The following is an 18,853-nucleotide window of genomic DNA, read 5'->3' as shown; positions in this document are numbered from 1 at the left end:
TAGTCCATGGGTGTCCTGGGAGGAGCAAAAACTTTTCACTGACTGATCTCCAGTCATTTTGATGCTTCCACATCCAAGCTACAGTACCTCCTGAGCTTTTCTCTGATCTCCAAGTTCTTTATCTCATTTCGGAGGTCCTCAAATTCCTGTGCAGATGAAAGGTTGCAGAAGACCCTGAAGTCATTGTAGGGTGGGATGCCGTGGTCTCGCCCTCTCTGGATGTTGATAGCAGCCAAGTCCAGGGAGACAGAGTGTGCCATGGAGAAGAGTTTCTCCGTCAGCTCCATGTTGAGGAGTTCAGAGGGGACCCGCATTTTCCCAGGAACCCCAAACAGCCCACGGAGGAGGGGGTCAATCCCCCCCTCCTGCGTGATCCTGAAAGGGGAGAAGAAGGCCTTGTGCAGGGGGATGTGGCCTTGTTGGATGGGCTGGAAGGTTTCGTTCAGCCGGTACAGGATGGGGTTGATCAAGGTGTGCCCGAAGCGGAAGGCAGCGGTGGCAAAGGCGTTGAGAATCCCCGCATTGACATTGGGGTTGTAGCCTTTGTACTCACCCAGCATCTTCATCCCAGCCTCCCCAAGGACCTTGGGCAGCCACTGGGCATAGGTGATGTGCTGCATCTGGGCACCCACAATCTTCCGTGCCTCATGGTACAGGAGGTCCCCGTCCCAGTGGGGATTGAGGGCGGCCAGCTCCGTGGCGACGCGGTTGTGCTCCCTGAACCACAGCGTGTGCATGGCCGTGAGACCCAGCTGCTCGTTGGCACGGTGGTCTCCTGCCAGGAAGCACGGCACGGGGCTCTCATTCTCATCTCTCATGCACTCCGTGGGCGGCCCCACGGCAAAGGGAAGGAGATGCTTCCCCGAGCTGGGCACAACCTGCCCGCGCTTCAGCAGCCCGCTCTGGCTGCTCAGGTCCCGCAGCTCCCGCGACTCCTGCTCCGTGCTGCCGTAAACGTTGGAGGCATCGATGTAAGACGTCAAGTGGTTGATCTGCTCTCTGGCATAGACAGAGTTCATCAGCAGGGAGGTCATCCCGCTGCCGCACACCGGGCTCGAGCGCACGAAGAACATGCAGCGCCCGTTCCTCACGCGGGGGTCGTTGGCGGGGACCATGACGGAGAAGCACGGCGGGTCGTTGCTGCACACCTCACTGCAAGGTGCTCCGTCCGAGAAGCGGGACATGCTGATGGCTGCCACCGTCTGGTCCATGTCGTGGTCCAGAAACTGGCCCCACTGCATGAGCATGTGTGTGAACTGGTCATCGGGGGTGATGGTCTCAGTCCCGATCATGGCAGTGGAGACGAGGCGAGGTAGAGGAAGGGGCAGATCCCTGGCATCTTCTGCCAAGGAAAACCCTCGGGGGAGGTTAAATCCGTTCTGGTAGGCGGGTTTGAGGAGCCTCTGGAAGGCTGTGAGAGACGCACCCCACATTGGGTGCTGGAGGTTGTTGCAAGAGCCGTCGTGGGTCCTGTACTTCTTGTGGAAGCAGATGTCGGAGCAGTTCGGCGTGCGACGGTGGGCAGAGCAGCCCGACAGGTTGGCAATCATGTTCAGGTAGTGAGGGGACACCAGGTCATTGTAGCGATAGCCTGCAACGGGAAAGGCAAAGTACCAGGTCAGCTGTCACCTGTTGGTTCCCACTATTCCATGTAAGGGCTCTGCGTGTGAAAGCCACTGCTGGGACTGTCAGGATGGGCACAGGGAGGCCAGATCCCTGAATGTGGTGTTGCAACGTAATTTAAGGAAAGCAGAGGAAGCACATCAGGCCCACAAAGAAGAATAGAAAGGGAAAACAGTTTGGTATTAACTGCATGGAGCTGGAAACCACAAATGTTGTGACTGGCAGAGCAAACTGTGGGGGTGGTCTCGGTCTCCAGTCTAGGTTTATTTTATGGCTCTCTGGGTTATTACTGCCACCACGAGCTCCATCACCCATCCAAACTCTACGTGACGAGCAGCAGGAAGCCATGGGTGACTGCCAGGGCGCTGCGCTGTGTGAAAGCGCTGAATAATGCTGCACTGTGGGGATGCTGACAGGGCAATAAGGAGGAGAGGCTGGCAGTCCAACCAGCCCAGACAAGACCTGCCACCTGGAAAGAGACTCCTTGCACCTTGGAATACAGCCAGGCAGGAAAAAATATTTACAGGCCCCAAACACACATGCCTGCTACATGATGATTCACACGTATAGGTAGAAACATGCAGTGTACGGGAATGTCTGTTGTAGATCGAGGAAGTGGATGCTTGGACTTTACTAAAGTATTTTTGGTGTTATATTGCTTTGTTCCTTGCTATCCTGCCTTGATAAAAAGAACCTGAGTGGCTGAAATGCACCTGAGTTTATAGCTAAGAGGTCAAAGCAGTAGAAAGACAGAAGAGTGATATCCCCCTTTCTCTGTTACAGCACCCAAATACCCCAGAATCCACAGTAATTTTCTTGTTGCTACGTGGAGGGCAGGAAAAATCTGGGACCATGCTGCTGAGGGTCTGAACTTCAGACCCACAAAGGTACTCCTTTATGAGTTAGATGGATAAATATTTTTTAAAGATTGGGGCTTTCATAGCCAGCCAAGAAACCTTTACAGAAATGGGGAACTGAAACAGTTTCCTGACTATCAAGCTGGTATGGTGAATGCAAGATCAGCCTTCCAGCTGTTAGGAAAACCATGAAATGTAGAAAGAATTGCAACCCAGAAAACACATTTCTTGATATACCCAACATTTATCTGGATTTTTGGTAAACCCTTATAAACTTCCTGGATATCTACACATCATTGTTTTCACTTCAACTAATGCACAATATTAAGAAGGGAAATGAAATCTCTCCCACCTGTGACGTTCATATCCACAATGAGCCCTTGCTGCACGTGTTCCTGAATCAGCTGCAAGGTCCTTTCAAAGATCTCCCCTGCCCTGGCTGTCTCGATGGTGTAGGGGTCCCGGGGGTAGCGGAAGAGAGCCAGGAGGTCATTGGGTGTCTTGGGACGTCTGTTTTCAGGAATTAAAAGTGATGCAGGAACATTAAAATTAATCAACTCTGCTCGGGGCAATGAGACTCTACAGGCAGCAATAGTCAGGCCCCAAGCCTGGTCTGGTGCTTGGCCCCCAAACTAGTGCATAGACCAATGTGACTTGCCTGCACATGGCAGATGATTAAAGAAAGGATATTTTTCCCCAGGAAAATGCACATATTTAATTCCCTCAGCATCTCTGGTTTTTTCCTGCAATAGTAATTTGCTTTTCACTTTTCAACAGCTAAAACCCAGAGGTTTTGGGGCTTAATAGAAACTATCCATCATTTCAAGGAAAACATATATTGGGGTGGAAGAAGAGGGAATCACCATTCACTCGAGAATTCATTTTTTATTGAAGAAATGGTTAGAACTGTTATATTATTATTTCTGTTCACCCTGCACAAAGTCAGTTGCATTTATAAAATGACTAGGCTGATTATTTTCTTTCCTATTCACTATCTCCAGAACCAGCCCCAGCTGACAAAATGTACATCGCAGATAGAAGTGACATAAGAGGCATAATGCTAATGCATCTCATTTTTCCAGAATCCTGAATGCCTGTTGGGAAGCTCCGTCACATCCTCACACCTTACACGTGGTGCAGCTCGAACCTCCAACACTCGAAACAACACCGCAGCTTTCATTTGCGGGTTGTCAATGATAAAAGGAGGTTGGAGAAAGCTTTGTTTGTCACGTTTTTTTATCACTCTTCCACCTCAAGTCTGAGATCAGGGCACTTCACAGACTTACTTGCTGAAGAGCTCGGTGCGTGTGGAGTTGATGGCGTGGTCCACGCTGCTGATGGCCTCCCGCAGTGACGTGGCTACAAACGTGTCGCCGCTCCGACCGACGTCCGTGGCTTTCCAAAGCAGAAAGAAAGAACAAAATACCCTAAATTTACTTTAATATTAATTGCTCTTCCAAGTTCAAGAAAATCTGTGCACTCCTCCTTATCCATTACAGCTTCCCTAATGCCTGGGGCAGGAGCTTGAAACCAGCCACTTCTTTCCCATCCCCATTGAAGGTGTTTGGTCAAAGGTCGGACTTGATGATCTTGGAGGTCTTTTCCAACCCCAACAACTCTGTGATTCTGTGATTCTATGACTGACCAAGTATTTAAACCCCTGCATTTGCAGTGACAATGTTGTTCTGCTCCTCCCTGCCCCAGTGTACGAGGTTACAGTCAGATGACGATTTGTGAGCAAGTTGGCACTTTTTTTAATTAGTCTCTCCCTCCAAGCAGAGGCAATAACTACATATACACTGTCAGTTGGGCTTGCAGGAGGAGGTTTAAGACAACACCTTTGGCTTTGCAGGGAGCAACTGCAGCTCAGCTGAGAAAACAGCAAGGGGCAGCCGGGAGGTGCGTGGGCTGTGACGATGGAGCAACCCTGATCCAAGGGACTTGTCTGAAAAGAGGCTAAGGAAGCAATTTCTTGTATAATTATCTGTCCAAAATGTAGATGTCAACACAGCATAGCACCCCCTTAGAAGAGATCAAGAGAAGATTGTGAAGGAGCAGCGGAGGTGCCGTACCGGTGATGGTGAGCTGCATGGCACTGGAGGTGAAGCCAAAGGGGTTCCTTGCTATGCACTCGTATCTGCCCTGGTCAGCCACGCCAAGATCCTGAATGGAAAGGGTCCCATCTTGGCCAATATGGAACTTGCCACTCTCTGTGATCTGGATACCCTCCTGTTGCACCACCAAAAGACAGAAAATGTGTCAGTGGATGGAAAGCTCCCCCCCATCCCAGCCCTCAGCCTGCTCAGCAAACCCAGAGATGGATGTGATGAACAAAAGTGGCCACCAGATGTTAGCATTGCTCTTCCAGCGAAACCAGAAAGCCTTCCAAGGAAATGTCAGTCTTTATCCCACAGACTGATGTAACCAGTGAAGGTGGGAAAGGTGTTGAAGGAGAGAGTTGTAAAATGCCTCCCAGAGGAACCACCCTGCTCCCTAGTGACCGTCGAGCACGTGAAATCTCCACATACCTTGACCCAGGTTATGGTGGGCCGTGGGTCTCCCTGGGCAGCGCAGGTAATGGCAACATCCTGGCCTGTCTCTGCCACCACATCTTGGGGGGGCTGAAGGAACACGGGTATCACTGTGCAACAAAGGGGAAAGAAGTCACCAGGGCAAGAAATGCACCAAAGAAAATAGAGAAATCTGAGTGTAAAACCCTTCAGCAGGGGCAAAGCAGGGCTGGGCTCCTCCTGCTCTTGAAAGGACTCTGCAGAGGGGTGACAGCTCGCCCCGTGCTCTCTGTCTTGCTACCAAGCTCTCTGTTCATTTATTTATGTAATTGATGTTCATTATTTTCTGCTCCTCTGAGTCTCTACTTGGGGCAATTACACAGGAATGTGCTGAGTCATTTATAACCATTCACTCAAAGCCTTTCCAGAAAGGATGCTCTAGCTGAAACAGGGATCATGACTTGATTCAGGCACTGTCAGATGAGGCTCTCTGGAAGTGTTAGTCAGGACAGATTAAATAATTATATTGATCTTGCTGGTCTTAAAATATTCTGCGAATTTTGTGCTTGAAGCTTCACTGATTTCATGCTTCTAGATAGTGTCCTACCCTCCAGTCTGCCATCAGTAAAATTCTACCATGTTTGTGAACAAATAGGGAAGTTTGCTTACTTAGAACAATTATTTATATGGGAGCAAAAAGAAAATTAAGCAAAAGTTTTAAAAATGGAGAAAAAATTAAGCTTTAATTAAGCTTAATTAAGCAAAAATATTCCTCTGTGGCTTGTATTTTACAGAGGCTTGATTTTAGAATACCTAACTTTAAGCTGAACCTATGACCTGGCAGGTAATGTTTAAGACAAATGTATCTGGAGCCAAAGTCAAACGCTCCTGAGAAGGAATCATTTTGTTTTGAAGACTATTTTATTTTAAAAAGAATTTTACAATTATTTCTATGGGAGAGACAAAACTTAAAAATGGCAAAAAAAAAAAAAAAAGAGTAAGAATTTAATTCATACACTTTTCTGTAAATGATACGGTTTTCCTTTGTCAAAATAATTTTCTTCCTGACAACTCCCAGACCGAAGCAGCTCCTTCCAATTCACAAACCTCGGCACTCTGGAAACTTCTCTTAACTTTTCCCACCAGCTGATGGAGCTCTCGTGGAAAAGCAAAATCCCATCCCACGGCAGACAGGGCAATTCCCCGCCTGGTCAGACGGTGTGTTATTCACCAGAACCTTCGCCAGCCCTTTTTTACCTCGTGGGGTGACCGAGAGCTGCACCGGGAGGGTCCTGACCCCGATGGCACTGATGGCGTGGCACTCGAACTGTCCCTGGTCGTGCAGAGCCACCCTCAGCACCCGCAGGGTGCCCGTGGAGAGGATGCTGTGCCGCCGGTCGTTTGGCAAAGGCCCACCTGGGCAAACAAGCGGTTTGTTAATTCTCTGTGAATGTCTCTCTGATGTTTCCCATCCCGACACTAGAGGGATCTGCATGATAGTTACAAATTTCGTTTCCCTCCCAACATCAGTCACCCTGAAATGCCATCTTTATCACACCAAATTTTCTCGTCTGAGCAGCTGGGTAGGAGCTGTAACCCTTTTTCTTTCCTCCTAAGTCTTTTCTTAGTGCAACCTGCAGATTTTGTAATACCTGATGGACAGCAAATAAGTGCTCAATTATCCAAACTGACTGTTTCATCAAATAAACAGAAACATTTAGAATTGTCTTTTTGAATTAGTTATTGTGATTTTCTTCAGTTTGGAAACTGTTGTTTCAACATTTTCTCTATTTCAGAAGAAAAGTTGAAAACTAAACTGCTTTACCAAACCCAAACAAAATTCTTAAAACTTCTCAGTTTGGCAACTTATTTTTTTCCCCTCCAAATAAGGGCTCTTATTAATTCATCCTAAATACCAAAATCCCCAAACAGTCAAAAGTGGCTTTGAGACAAGCAATGCTCCATCACTTGTCCTTCTCTTGTCTTACTTTTAGCACATGAAAGTAGTGCAAAGCCTGGTTGATTTTTAATTTTTGGCTTGCTGAGAGCAAACCTAGTTCCAATGCAGTTGTCAACCTTACTTCTTGTCACTGTGCTCCTTTCCACATCTCTAAAATATTTTTTCTGGGAAGTGGAGTAAAACAGGTTAAAGGAGATGGAGGACATGCAGGCAGAGCAGAATTTCAGCTAGTCCTTCTTAACTCTGCACCAGGGCCATTGCTGTGGAAGCTGGAATACAACACCCATGAATTCTCCACAGCACTAAACCATTAATTATGGCTTGTGAAGCATAAGGAAAAGTTGGAGGACCTCTGGGCCAAGTATTATTGGCTTCTGTCCCAGAAAGTGTTGGATGAGATCAGTTCAGTGGAGCCAGCACTAACAATTATTTGAGACTTTAAAAGTTCACCACCTGTTGTCCCAAAGTCCTTCTTCCTAAGCTAAAAGAAAACTCCGAGGTGTGTCAGCAGTGAATGGTGCTCTTCTGCAATGTGCTCCCCAAGAGCAGCAAATCAATGGCAATGACAGAGAGCTGGCACATGGTGATACTGCTGAGGGAAGTGGTGGAATCATGATCCTTGGAAGTGTTCAAAAAAAAGGTAGATGTGTCATGTAGGAACATGGTTTAGCAGTTAACATGGCAGTGTTGGGTTAATGGTTGGACGATGACCCTAGAGGTCTTTTCCAACCCAAACAACTCTGTGACTGACACCCACTGACTTGGAGTGCACAGACCTTGCCTTTTCAAAGGAGGTAGGAAGTCATTGCAGAAAGAAATTTGAGGCTTTCCACGGGTTTCATGCTGATGGAAACCAGCACGCTCCTTCCTTCTGATTCTGTGTCAAAGGCCCAAGAGGCTATTTCCTCACTGCTTAACATCATCCTTGGTGATCTATAACACACCTCCCAGTGTGACTAGCCCTGTGCTGATAACCATCTGTCCCGTGCCACCACTGCAAGTCACCACCCTGGACCGTCAGCTCAGCTGCTCCCACCCACATCCCATGGATGATGGCACGGGAGAGAGAAACCACGAGTCAAGTGAGGCAGTACCTGCCCTTGTCCAGGTAATCACAGGTGGAGGGTGACCCTCAGCAGAGCAGGGGAAATCCACGCTTTGTCCCTCAGTTACTGTCTGATCAGTAGGAATGACGAGAAACCTGGGAGAATCTGGAGGGGAAAGCATCAACTGAGCAGCAGGACACACTCAGGCAGCAAACTCGGGGAGTTCACGGGAGCAGAACCAGTCACAGGGCTTAAATACACCCTGCTGACCAAACACTGTGCCCCAGAAATGTCACAGAATGTCACAGAATCAGCCTGGGACTCCTCACCTTGCACGATGATCTTCGCTGTCGCCTGGATGGAGCCCTCGGAGTTGGTGGCATTGCAGTTGTACTGCCCCTGGTCTGAGAAGGTGACGTTCTGAATGAAGAGTCCTCCAGAGCTGGTGATAGTGAAACGGGAATTCTGTGGCAAAGGAGAGCCTGTGCCAAGGGTCCAGCTGATGCGAGGGTGGGGGTGCCCAGAGACTCCACACTCCAAGGTGACGCTTTCTCCAATCAGCACTTCAGTGTTCTGAGGCTGGATCACAAAAGTGGGCTTGGCTGGAAGGAAACAAGTGCTTTAGAAACCAGTTCTGCTGCCTGCTCGGTTGCAGGCAGAAATTGCTTGGACTCCTCATGCAACCCAGTTAACAGTCACTTGGCTCTTCCCTGACCTCCAAATCCTCGCTGTGAGCGATGCCCCCAGCACTAAGTCCTCCTACCACCTCCTCACACCCACTCAGCTAGTGCTGGAGCATCCCCTCTCCCATGTCCCCTTCACCCTTGATAACTCTGTGCTGCAGAATTCCTGCCAGACTTAAACTCCCTCCCCAGTCCCAAGCCACCTTCAATCTCTAAATCCCTTTCCCCACTACAGTCAAGGAACCCCCCTAAGCTCAGGCCACTCTCAAAGTCATTGCTTTGTTAGATACTCTCTCCCTCAGAACATCTTGGCACATACAAAGCTGTAACTAACTCTGATTTAGCTCTACTCCCATCCCCAACACGAGCTGGGTCATCAAGGGGTGCACAAAGCTCCCTTACATGGGGTGCCAAAATAGCGCAGCACAACTTCTTGTGTCTTGACCTCCCCAGCTATGTTCTTGGCCATGCACTGGTAGACGCCTTTATCCGACTCCTTGGTATTCTGGATCATCAAGGTACCATCTTGCAACAGGTTCAGGCGGTTGTCATCTTTCATGTCAATCTTATTACTGAAAAACAGCCACAAATGGGCAAAATCTGGAAGGAGTAAACACTGGTGGTCCCCCTCAAGCTGCTGGGAGGGGCAGGGGCTTTGCTTGCATTGCAGTAAGTTGGTGTTTCTTGGAGGTATTCTGAGACTTCATGAGATTTACAGCAAGAGTTCTGATTCACAGCACTGAACTGCAGCTCCAGCTCTGATTTGCTCCCTGGGTGTGCTGCTTTTTCTCTCACCACTGATTACATATGACATTTACAGCCCATCAGGAGAGCACACTGTTCCCATGCCACAGCACTGCTGCTATTGTCAGGGCATCTCTGCCTGGAAAGCCTGTTCTCATTACTTTCTAAGTGCAAATATTATAATGAACTAATATTGTTATTGTGTACAGCCACTTCTATTCAAAGTCAAGGCTCAAAGGCCTCAAGGGAGCAAAAGGCTCTGAGTAAGTCACCAGGGGACCCCGACACAGTTTGGACTCCAACCCAGCCTGAGAGCTGTGAAACATCTTCCTTCTTTCTGCAATAACCTGCAACTCCTGGATCCCAGCCCGTGGCAGAAGGTCCCAGTGCTGCATCCCATTTGTCCCAGCACGAAGGAATCTTGGATGGCTGCAGATGACTGAAAAGGGAGAAGGGACCTTTGTCCCCCTAGGACAAAGGCTGAACCCACTATGCAAACTAATATGCTTGCTGGGCATTTATTTAATTCCCCTGATGCCTCCTCACTCCAGTCATATCTCGTTCGTGGAACATTTATTATCATTACCCCTCTTACAATGCTGTCTTTGGGAGCCTGCCAGCATTTCCCTAACAAAACCTTCCTTCCCGGGGGACTTAACTCAGCCATAAACTTTTGCTCTGGGCTGAAACTCTGCCTGGTGGGGGGTTTGCTGAAGAAGCACACATTGATCATTTTTATTAATAACCGAGCCCTACTCAGGCTCCACCAGACAAGAAGCTCGTAAAACAGCAAAGCAACTTCACTTCCACAGTGGGCAGCTGCTTGAGCACAAAATATTTTATTGTGTAGCATTTCCCAGAACACTTTGGCATCTAGCACAGCCATGTACTTTTTCAGCGTTTCTGTACAGAAGGATAACCTATACACTGATTTGCAAATTCTGTCTTTCAGTGCAGCACAAAAATTTTTCTCTTCGAAAAAAAAAAAACATTCTCCAGCACGATTGGCCTTTGTGTGAAAAACCTAGAGACTAGAAGCAATTCAGCAGTTAACAAATGGCAAGCATGGTGGCTTAGAGCAACATAAAACACTAATTTTATTTTTTCCCTGATCAAAAGACAATTGCTTTCAGCCTGCAGAGCATGTTTATAGGAAAGTTATAAGCTCTTGGAATCCATTACAAATGCAGATGAAATATTTCAAGTGCAGATGAAAACATCACTTGGATTACGTGGTCACCAGAGAATGCTATTAAAAGGAAGGTAAATACAACCCATGGAACGGCCATTTCTTTTTTCTTTTCCTTTTTTTTTTTAAGCATAGTGTGAAACAGCTTTTGTAATTACAGGCAGGCACTGAAGAGCTCAGTGCTTGAAAACCTTTGCCACCCCAGGGCTCATTGCGTGAGACTTACTTGTTGTGCAGCCAAATAATCGCAGGCTTTGGATTTCCTTCTGCCCTGCAGGTGAAATAAACTGTGTTTCCCAAGAGGACGTCGACATCGTGGGGTTCTGAGGTTATTCGAGGCCTCTCTGCAAAACACCATTTGAACAGAACACGGTCCAGAGCAGCACAAAACCACCTCCAACCCAACCGGGGCAGAGTGGGTCACACAACACCCGTCCTGCAATGCCCCAAAACAGGCACCAGCAGAGCCCCAGGCACAACGGTGTTTACTCAGAGCCACCCCAAAACTTCTCACTAACACCAAATGTATGAGGGAATAGCATCATTCATCTGAGCCTGCTAAAAGCCCTGGAGAATCAAAGTGGTTGTTCCTATTCCCAGTTTCTTGGGCAGTGTATTAGAACCTCCGACAGCACTGAGAAAACCAGATCTGGCTGTACACTGGTTCATCATAGCTGCCCCAAGAGCTGGCCCCTGTATCTCCCAAAATAAGCAGAGAAGTCAGTGGCATCCTCATTTGGGTTGTTTTTCTGTCCCTGGCAGCCTGCTGCTCTCAGCAACTGCCTGCTCCACCTGAACACAGTGCCAGCTCCCTGCAAACCACATCACTTCCCTCCCAACAGGATTTCATTCATTACATCCCTAATTCACCAGCCCTATCCAGCCAAGCCTTTCACTATGTGCTTCACTTTAAGTTGTACTAAGCAAGTTAAACATTGAAAGAATGTGCTAAAATAGGGAGGAATTTATGTACAAGCTCTGCAGTGCTTGTTCTTGATTCAGGGAATGCTTACCCATTTAACAATCTACATTCTCACCAGCAATCCACTGAAACCAGAGGGATTATTCCTAAGATTGAGAACCTGCCACCTCCTCCAGCGGAAGGTGTGTCCTTACTCCTTAGACCACAAGTCAGTGGCTCATGAACTGATCCCCACAGGCAACAGCAGCACAGACCAAGCCCAACACAGCCCCAGAGTACAAGGTGCTGACCCAGTGCAGATTTGCCCCTCTGGCTCACATCTGCTCACAGCTGAGGGTCAAATGGTGCCAGCAGATTTCGGAGTGACTCAGATATCAGCTGCCTGCATCGTTAGAGCTTTGTGCTGAATTATGGATCACTTGCCTTTCCCAGCTGGCACAACACCAGCACGAAACCCCAGTGCCAGCAAAATCTTCCCACCAGGTGCTCTGGCTAATTTGACAGACATCCCACTGTGAACCCATGCCTAAACCAGAACAAATTTGCACTAACAGCTGTACTGTGGCACTGGGTGTGTGTCAGGGACAGCTTATTGTGTGGCACAGCCACTCACAGCAGATCCCATTCCATGTGTCTCCAGCTGCTTTCCCTAGACTCTTCCTATTCCCTGCTCCCTTGAGGTCACAGAACCACTTGTGTCAATTCAACTTTCTGCATGGCTGTGCCCTAAATTAAGCTGTGAAATGGTCAAGACTTTACAGAAAAAAAAATGAAATCATAGGAGAAAAGCTGAATTCAAGGGACAGCTCTTTGAAATCCAGCTGAGCTCACACATCTGACACACAGCACAGCTGGACTGGCATATCCAGGAGGGATTTTCATGGCCAGCCTGAGTGAGTGGGAACTTCTCAAACTGATTCTACCAGCAGTGAAGTACCAGGGAATTACAATCAACATTGTGCCAACCTCCACTTAAAAATCAGAGTTTTGTCTTTTTCTATATAAAATATTTAACTTTGGAATTTCTCAGAACAAAACCTAATTCAAAATTCTAAATTTAAGGAATAACAGCCTAACAAATGCCATACACCACACCAAAGTCAAACACATTCAGCTATGTATCTACCATGTGCTCCCATAGGTTTCCAGTTGTGTTTCCAGCCAACTGCAGCTCTCCCAGTGTTCCCCTTCTGTTCAGCCTAATGTGGGATATTTCCTCTGGTTACTGGTTTAGCCATGGATGGAGCAGATCCTTTACCATCCCTACTCTACCTAAAAACCCAGGACAACACCTGCCAGCCAAAACAGAGCTGACTTCAAACCCCCCCCATGACTGTCAGCTTTCTCTGCGTTATCTCAATAACTCCTGCAACTCCCCTGGGATTTTCCCATTTCAGCAGTAAAGGAGGAAGAAGGCAGATGCTAGAGGGAGGAAAAGGGGTGGAGGAAGCAATTCCCAGACCAGAGCCCAGCTCCATGGGCTGAGGGTGGCCGGTGGAGGGGTCTGGCCTGGCTCACCACAGTTGAACTCCTGGGCGGTCAAGGTGACGATGGAGCGGCCGTGCAGGTCCCGAGGAGCCTCACAGGTGGCAGCTGTCTGGATGCTGCCCTGCTCGGCGTATTTCTTCAGCAGCTCAGCCAACCACATCAAGTCACAGTCACAAAACAAGGCGTTGGAGTCCAGCCGCCTGCAAGGGCCGAGGAAAAGGGCAGCTCATTTCCCAGCCTCCAACCGCTGCGCTGCCTCCTGGAGGCCAGGACACGGGAGGGGAACAGTCCTCGGGAGTGAAGGGGGCACCTGGTTGTGTTTCCCTGCATTTGATCATATCCCATATAAAGTTTGAGGTATCTCATCCCTGTGACGGTTAAATAGGATGCTTATCCAAGCAGAAGGATTTAATTGAAAAACTAACCTTACCAATTCCAGTTTCGAATGAAAATAATTCACTTAAACTGGATTATGAATTTTTGGCCTAATTTGAGGCAAAGAAAGACACTGATATATTAGGGTTTCCCCCTGGAAATTTCAGCCTTTACTGAATTCTATAAGAACAGCAGGTAACAGTGACTCTGTTACAGCTTTCCATTTTCTTTTAGCCCCCAAAACCTCCCCCTTGTTTTTTGTGTGCACCAGTCAGTCCCTTTCTGTGACCAGCTGTGAGAGGTTGTAGCATTTCTGCACAACCATAAGAACTTTTATTACAGCAACATAAGCCTGAACCATGTGGAATGGAGCTCCAGTGACCTCCCAGTGCACTCACCCTCTTTCCCTCCACTGACCTCATTCCTACGAGCAGCGCTATCCATAAGGATAAATAAGGACTACAGGGGGATTAGTTCATGCTTCCTTCCCCACTGACAGTTTTACAATCAATGGGTTTGAGCCATCCAAAAAAGAAAACAAAAAACAACAAAACCATGGAAGAAAGGTCTAATGCTTTCAGGGTCACATATTTGAGAATGTGAGATTTCACACAAGGCCATGACAGAACACTTTATAGACATCCCAGCTTTTCCTCTGACACCGACAGACAGCATTTCACAAGTTTTTCCCTGTTAAAGAGAAGTGAAGCATTTTACCTGCTTGCAGAAATCACTGAGGGCTGCAGTGAGAAACATTATTTTATTGCACTTGAAAATCATGGCAGGACACCAAAATTTTCTACCTTTTGCATTTTTTTCCCCCAAACACATCATAGAATTTGTTTCCAGAGATCATAAAACCAAAGCAAAGCTCTGGGGGTTTAAGCAAGAAAGAAGTAAGCTTAAGAGACAGCCAGGTTATGTGGGAATAACAGACTGGGGAATTCCTGCATGGAAGGAGAATCATGCACCTTGGCACCACTCTGATTATTTTCAATCTAGAAAACAAGCCTTTTCTTTTATGACTATGATTTTTCCTTCCAGGTTAGATACTGATCTACAGACATGATCGAGGTCATATCCGTGACCTGCACTTTCCATATTTTTCAAGGATGTTTTACGGGGTCAAACCGTTGTGAAGACTTTCCAGGAACGCTCATTCCTGTGGCATTATTAAGCTGTAAGCTGATTATAATTAGCCACTAGAATAAAGAAACTTCTAACTGGTTAAATAAGCTTTCAGGTCCAACCAAAACTGTTTCATAAACTTAGCGGTGGCCTTAGAAGTGCAACAACTGAAAGCTTTGCCAACCAGGCACATTCTTCCTCAGGTCCTGGCCATCTGATCGAAGATAAACAAGTGCTCTTCGCAGGCAATGTTTTTTACTTACAGCCGTTTGAGGGATTCCAGTTGAGAGAATGTCCCTGGATGAATCTTGGAAATCTTGTTGTTGTGCAAGAATCTGAAATGGGAGAAGCCAAGCCAAAACATTATCCAGTATTTGCACTACGGGGGTGACAACATCCCAGGTCAGAACTCGGTTTAACCGCAGCTCAGTTTTTACATTCCATGTTTGTTTCCATGAGCTGCAGGAATTTCACCCGCTTGTGGGTACGATGCAATATGCCAAAGAGGAGAGCGGGTGTGGGCTGGAAATGGTGAGTCAAGATGTGATGTAACAGGTTTAACTGGAACCTTAAAGTTTCTCTGCAAAGGGAGGAGAAAGGGCACGAAATCCCAGACCAGACGCACCCTCTCTGTTCTGTGCCTGGGTCAGCTCCAGGGGGACCTTTTCTTTCCCCCCTGTAGATGACATGACAACTTTACAAGGGCAGCCACTGGAGGATGGTTCCAGGAGAAGTTAGACAACTCATGCCTTAGACTCAGTGTTGTTATTAACCCAAACTCATGAGTAAATCTAATTCAGAGAACAGCTGCCCAAGCTGGGCTTATCTCTGAACAAAACTGAGCAAAATTTTCATTTTTAGAGTCTTAGCCCACAGACAGCACTCGCCAGTTCTTAGGGAAAAACCCTGATTCCATGAAAATGTATCAGTGGGGAACAAGATGGAATAATTAACTTCCCATTCCCATAATGATGGGGAAATTTACTTATGTTGGTTACATCTAAAACTAATAAGAGACCATTCATAAAAGACACGAAGCAAATTTTGGAGATGGTGGAACAGGAAAGAACACAAAAGCAGCACAGCTTGAGTGCAAATGTCTGCACACACACGTGTGTGCACCCGAGTTCACCCTTTTTGCTGACAAAACCAGGCTGACAAACCTTCCTTTAAAATTTAAATCCAGCATTTTTGTTGGATCAAATACAGTGACTGAGATCAGCCATGCACTGCTCCAGGTCTGAATTTTCCTAAGGGTGTGGGATCCCACGATTTTATTTCCCTGGCACATATGGATATAATGCACATTTCCACACAGCACAGAAGGGTCTGCTGGTTTCTCCATGGAGCTGGAACACCACATGGTCTGTTGTCCTAGTGGCTACATTACTACTAGAAGCAATCCTGGGGAGCAGGAGACACAGGACTCCATTTCCCTACTGCTTTCAAGAAGGATACGTGTTTTTCTTGTTAGATTTTTTTTCTGACTTTATCCCTTTTCCATCCCCTTTTTTTTTTTGCACACTCTGCCCAACAGTGACTAATGTTGCTGACCTTATGGTCAGAGTAAAATTTCACTTGGCTTGCTCAGTTCTAGGGCTTTCTGCAGATTTACCCCTGTTTAGATGGAAACCTGAACATAACATAAAAGGGGAATTTCCCTTCACATCCTCAGTCACCCATCTACTTGGCAAGTATGTAAAATCTCCTTTTTTAAGGAAGTTTCTTTTTGCATTTCCCTCCATTTTGAAGATCTCACTTCATGCTACCAAAACTGTTACACAAAAAGAAGGAGTTTTCTCCCTTCTCCTCACCCCCTTACTCCCAAGAAATGTCCTATCTTTACTTACAGCCTTTCAAGTTTAGGCAGGTCACTAAAAGTCTCCAGCTCCAGACTTTCCAGGTTGTTGAAATGCAAGTACCTGTCACACAGAAATCACACAGATTGCAATTTAAAAGACAGAAGATCTTCCCAGATCAATCCACCAATGCCCCCCCAGCTGGTCACCACACTGTCTCAGGGCAGATGTTGAGAAGCCAGAATCCACTTTAGTGTCTCTGCTCTCCAGATCAAACACAGTGGCCAACATGGCTTTTCCCTATCCTGTCAATTATTTACTCTCTCTCTTAATAAACTAAAACAAAGACAGAAAAAAAAAGGATAGATTTGCCAATTTGTTTTTCTCTGAAGACCAAGACCACCATCACTGTGAACTGCCTGTTGCACTGTTCAGGGTCAGGAGGAAACTACTGCTCATGGAGACCCAGCAGCAGCTGCTCCCATCCAGGTACTGTACAGTAATTTTCCCTGTCTTTCCCAACATATCCTTGGATTGTCAGGGAGGAAGAAATGGCCTTACTACGAGGCATTTGTTGCCAGCCTGGGAATTGCAACACTTCTGAGTGGAAAATGAGTTTGCTGAGGATTAATTTGTAGAAAAAGGCACTGAACAGCCTGATAAAACTTTGAAATTGGTCCCTGCTGAAGGTGGGACTGGAGATATCCAAAGGTCTTTTCCAACTTGCATTTGTGTGTGGTTGTAAAAGGGGCTCCCAGCAAATGTACCCACCCAGCAGGAGCAGAAACATCTCCGAATGGCTGGTGTGGGGCTGTTGTGTTCTGTGGAGAGAAGGCACAGCCCCCAGAAACAGAGATGGTGCAGTCACCTGGAACACTTAGATCTAAATAGCACATCAGCAGAACAGCCCAGCTCTTGCTGATACAAGTTTATGGTTTTAGTTCCACTAAAACCTAAAGTGTGACCTGCTATTCCAGAGGCCTGGGAGACCTTGTGTCCCAGGTCACCCCTTGTCATCAGCAAAGCAAACCTGGGGTCTGCAGAGCAACTCACAATACCTGGCACTGCCTGTTCTCATGAGCTCTGACATTCACCACCACAACTGACATGTTCCTGACCTTTAGATGCATTTCTGATGGTTCCAAAGTTGCCTAAACTCTTCCCTCTTATTTTACACAGGCATAAATTTCACAGCAGACACAGATTAATCACAGATCTACAAATATTCATTCTGCTATTGTAGCTGATTGCATTGAGAAATAATTGCCTAAGCCTCCACATGGCTGTTTGATTTGTAATGGAAGGATTTATGATAAATGGTCCAGTATCAGAGCGCAAACTGGGAGACGGTGACTCAGATTCTGCACCGGAGGGTCACAGTGGGGAAGAGATGTGCGTGCTCTAATCAGGCTCAGATGTCTGCTGAAATTGCTTTGGACCTTGAGGAAACCATCTGATACTGCCCATCAATCGAGCTGTACTTTTTCTTGAAAAGCTGGCTTGGGGGTGACAGGAAAATGGGGTAGGATTTGAGCAAAGCTAATTCTTCTGGAACTATGCCCGCCCGAGATTGAAAACAGATGGGACTTTCAGCGGGTTGTTTGTTGGTTTTGTGGTTTGGTTGGTTTTGTTTTTTTTCTTTTATTCGTGACATCAAGTCTGGAATGCTCATTGTTGAAATACCCCTGCTGCCAGCACCGGCTCTCTAAGCTCAGCTTAGAGCCAGTTTTGCCTTCCTATATTTTCTCCCAGGCATCCTTGCTCAGCTGGCTGATGAAAAACCATATTTTATACACACACACACCTATTGTTAGGCTTGCCTGACACTTCCCATTTCCACTTCTGCTGTCAGCATGGAGAACAAGCTGGATCCTATCCCTTTTACAGCAAAATCCTTACTTATATTCCAGCCCTATAAACATTGCTGTTGGGGACAATGCACAAATCAGAATGATTTCACCTTTAGTTTCTCTTCTTCAGTGAGGCAAATAATTCCTATAATTAAGATATTTAGGAAGAATAAATAATAAGGAAGAAATTCTTCCCTGTGAGGGTGGTGAGGCCCTGGCACAGGTTGCCAACAGAAGCTGTGGCTGCCCCATCCCTGGAAATGTTCAGGGCCAGGTTGGAAGGCCATCACTTCTTTTGTTTGGATCCATCATTTTCCCCCATTGCAATGTCCAGATGCTTTACAACATGTGAGCATCACCATCCTGGTAGCTCCCACAAATACCTATCTGCCCCAGCTCTCAGTTTGCACTTCATCCACTCCTTCCCAGCACAGCTTTGGGTAAGAGAGAAACTCAAGCAGCCCCTCAATTCAAGTAAAGGGCCAGATCCAGCCCTCTGCTCCCGGAGACCCAGCAGACACAAACCCAGCAGGCCAGCTGCCTGCTGCTTCAAGACATCCTGCAGGTCCCTGTCTCTTCCCATCATAAGGTCCTTGGACATAAAGGGCATCAGAAGCACAGCTGGTTCTTCCTATGCTCCAGAGGTTTAGGATCACAAAAAAAACAGGAAGAGACCTCA

General features: G+C 46.9%; 1 protein-coding gene across 1 annotated transcript in view; it reads right to left on the bottom strand.

Annotated features, from left to right (window-relative positions):
- LOC113982345 (peroxidasin-like) overlaps positions 1-18,853 on the bottom strand; it is a 42,585-nt gene that overhangs the window by 6,116 nt on the left and 17,616 nt on the right. Inside the window, exons 5-17 of the mRNA XM_027710444.2 lie at positions 16,376-16,447; positions 14,789-14,860; positions 13,053-13,222; positions 10,839-10,956; positions 9,082-9,251; positions 8,326-8,598; positions 8,045-8,161; positions 6,248-6,406; positions 5,009-5,121; positions 4,553-4,709; positions 3,767-3,875; positions 2,833-2,990; positions 88-1,591 (exon numbers count right to left, since the gene is read on the bottom strand). Of these exons, the coding sequence (XP_027566245.2) occupies positions 88-1,591; positions 2,833-2,990; positions 3,767-3,875; positions 4,553-4,709; positions 5,009-5,121; positions 6,248-6,406; positions 8,045-8,161; positions 8,326-8,598; positions 9,082-9,251; positions 10,839-10,956; positions 13,053-13,222; positions 14,789-14,860; positions 16,376-16,447 (3,192 nt within the window). The remainder of the gene's footprint in view (positions 1-87; positions 1,592-2,832; positions 2,991-3,766; positions 3,876-4,552; positions 4,710-5,008; positions 5,122-6,247; positions 6,407-8,044; positions 8,162-8,325; positions 8,599-9,081; positions 9,252-10,838; positions 10,957-13,052; positions 13,223-14,788; positions 14,861-16,375; positions 16,448-18,853) is intronic.

Source organism: Pipra filicauda, unplaced genomic scaffold (genome assembly GCF_003945595.2).
Source record: "Pipra filicauda isolate LSUMZ 115617 unplaced genomic scaffold, ASM394559v2 scaffold291_size933811_pilon, whole genome shotgun sequence".
In the NCBI taxonomy this organism is placed as follows: Eukaryota; Metazoa; Chordata; class Aves; order Passeriformes; family Pipridae; genus Pipra; species Pipra filicauda.
This window is presented reverse-complemented; position numbering and strand designations above follow the sequence as displayed.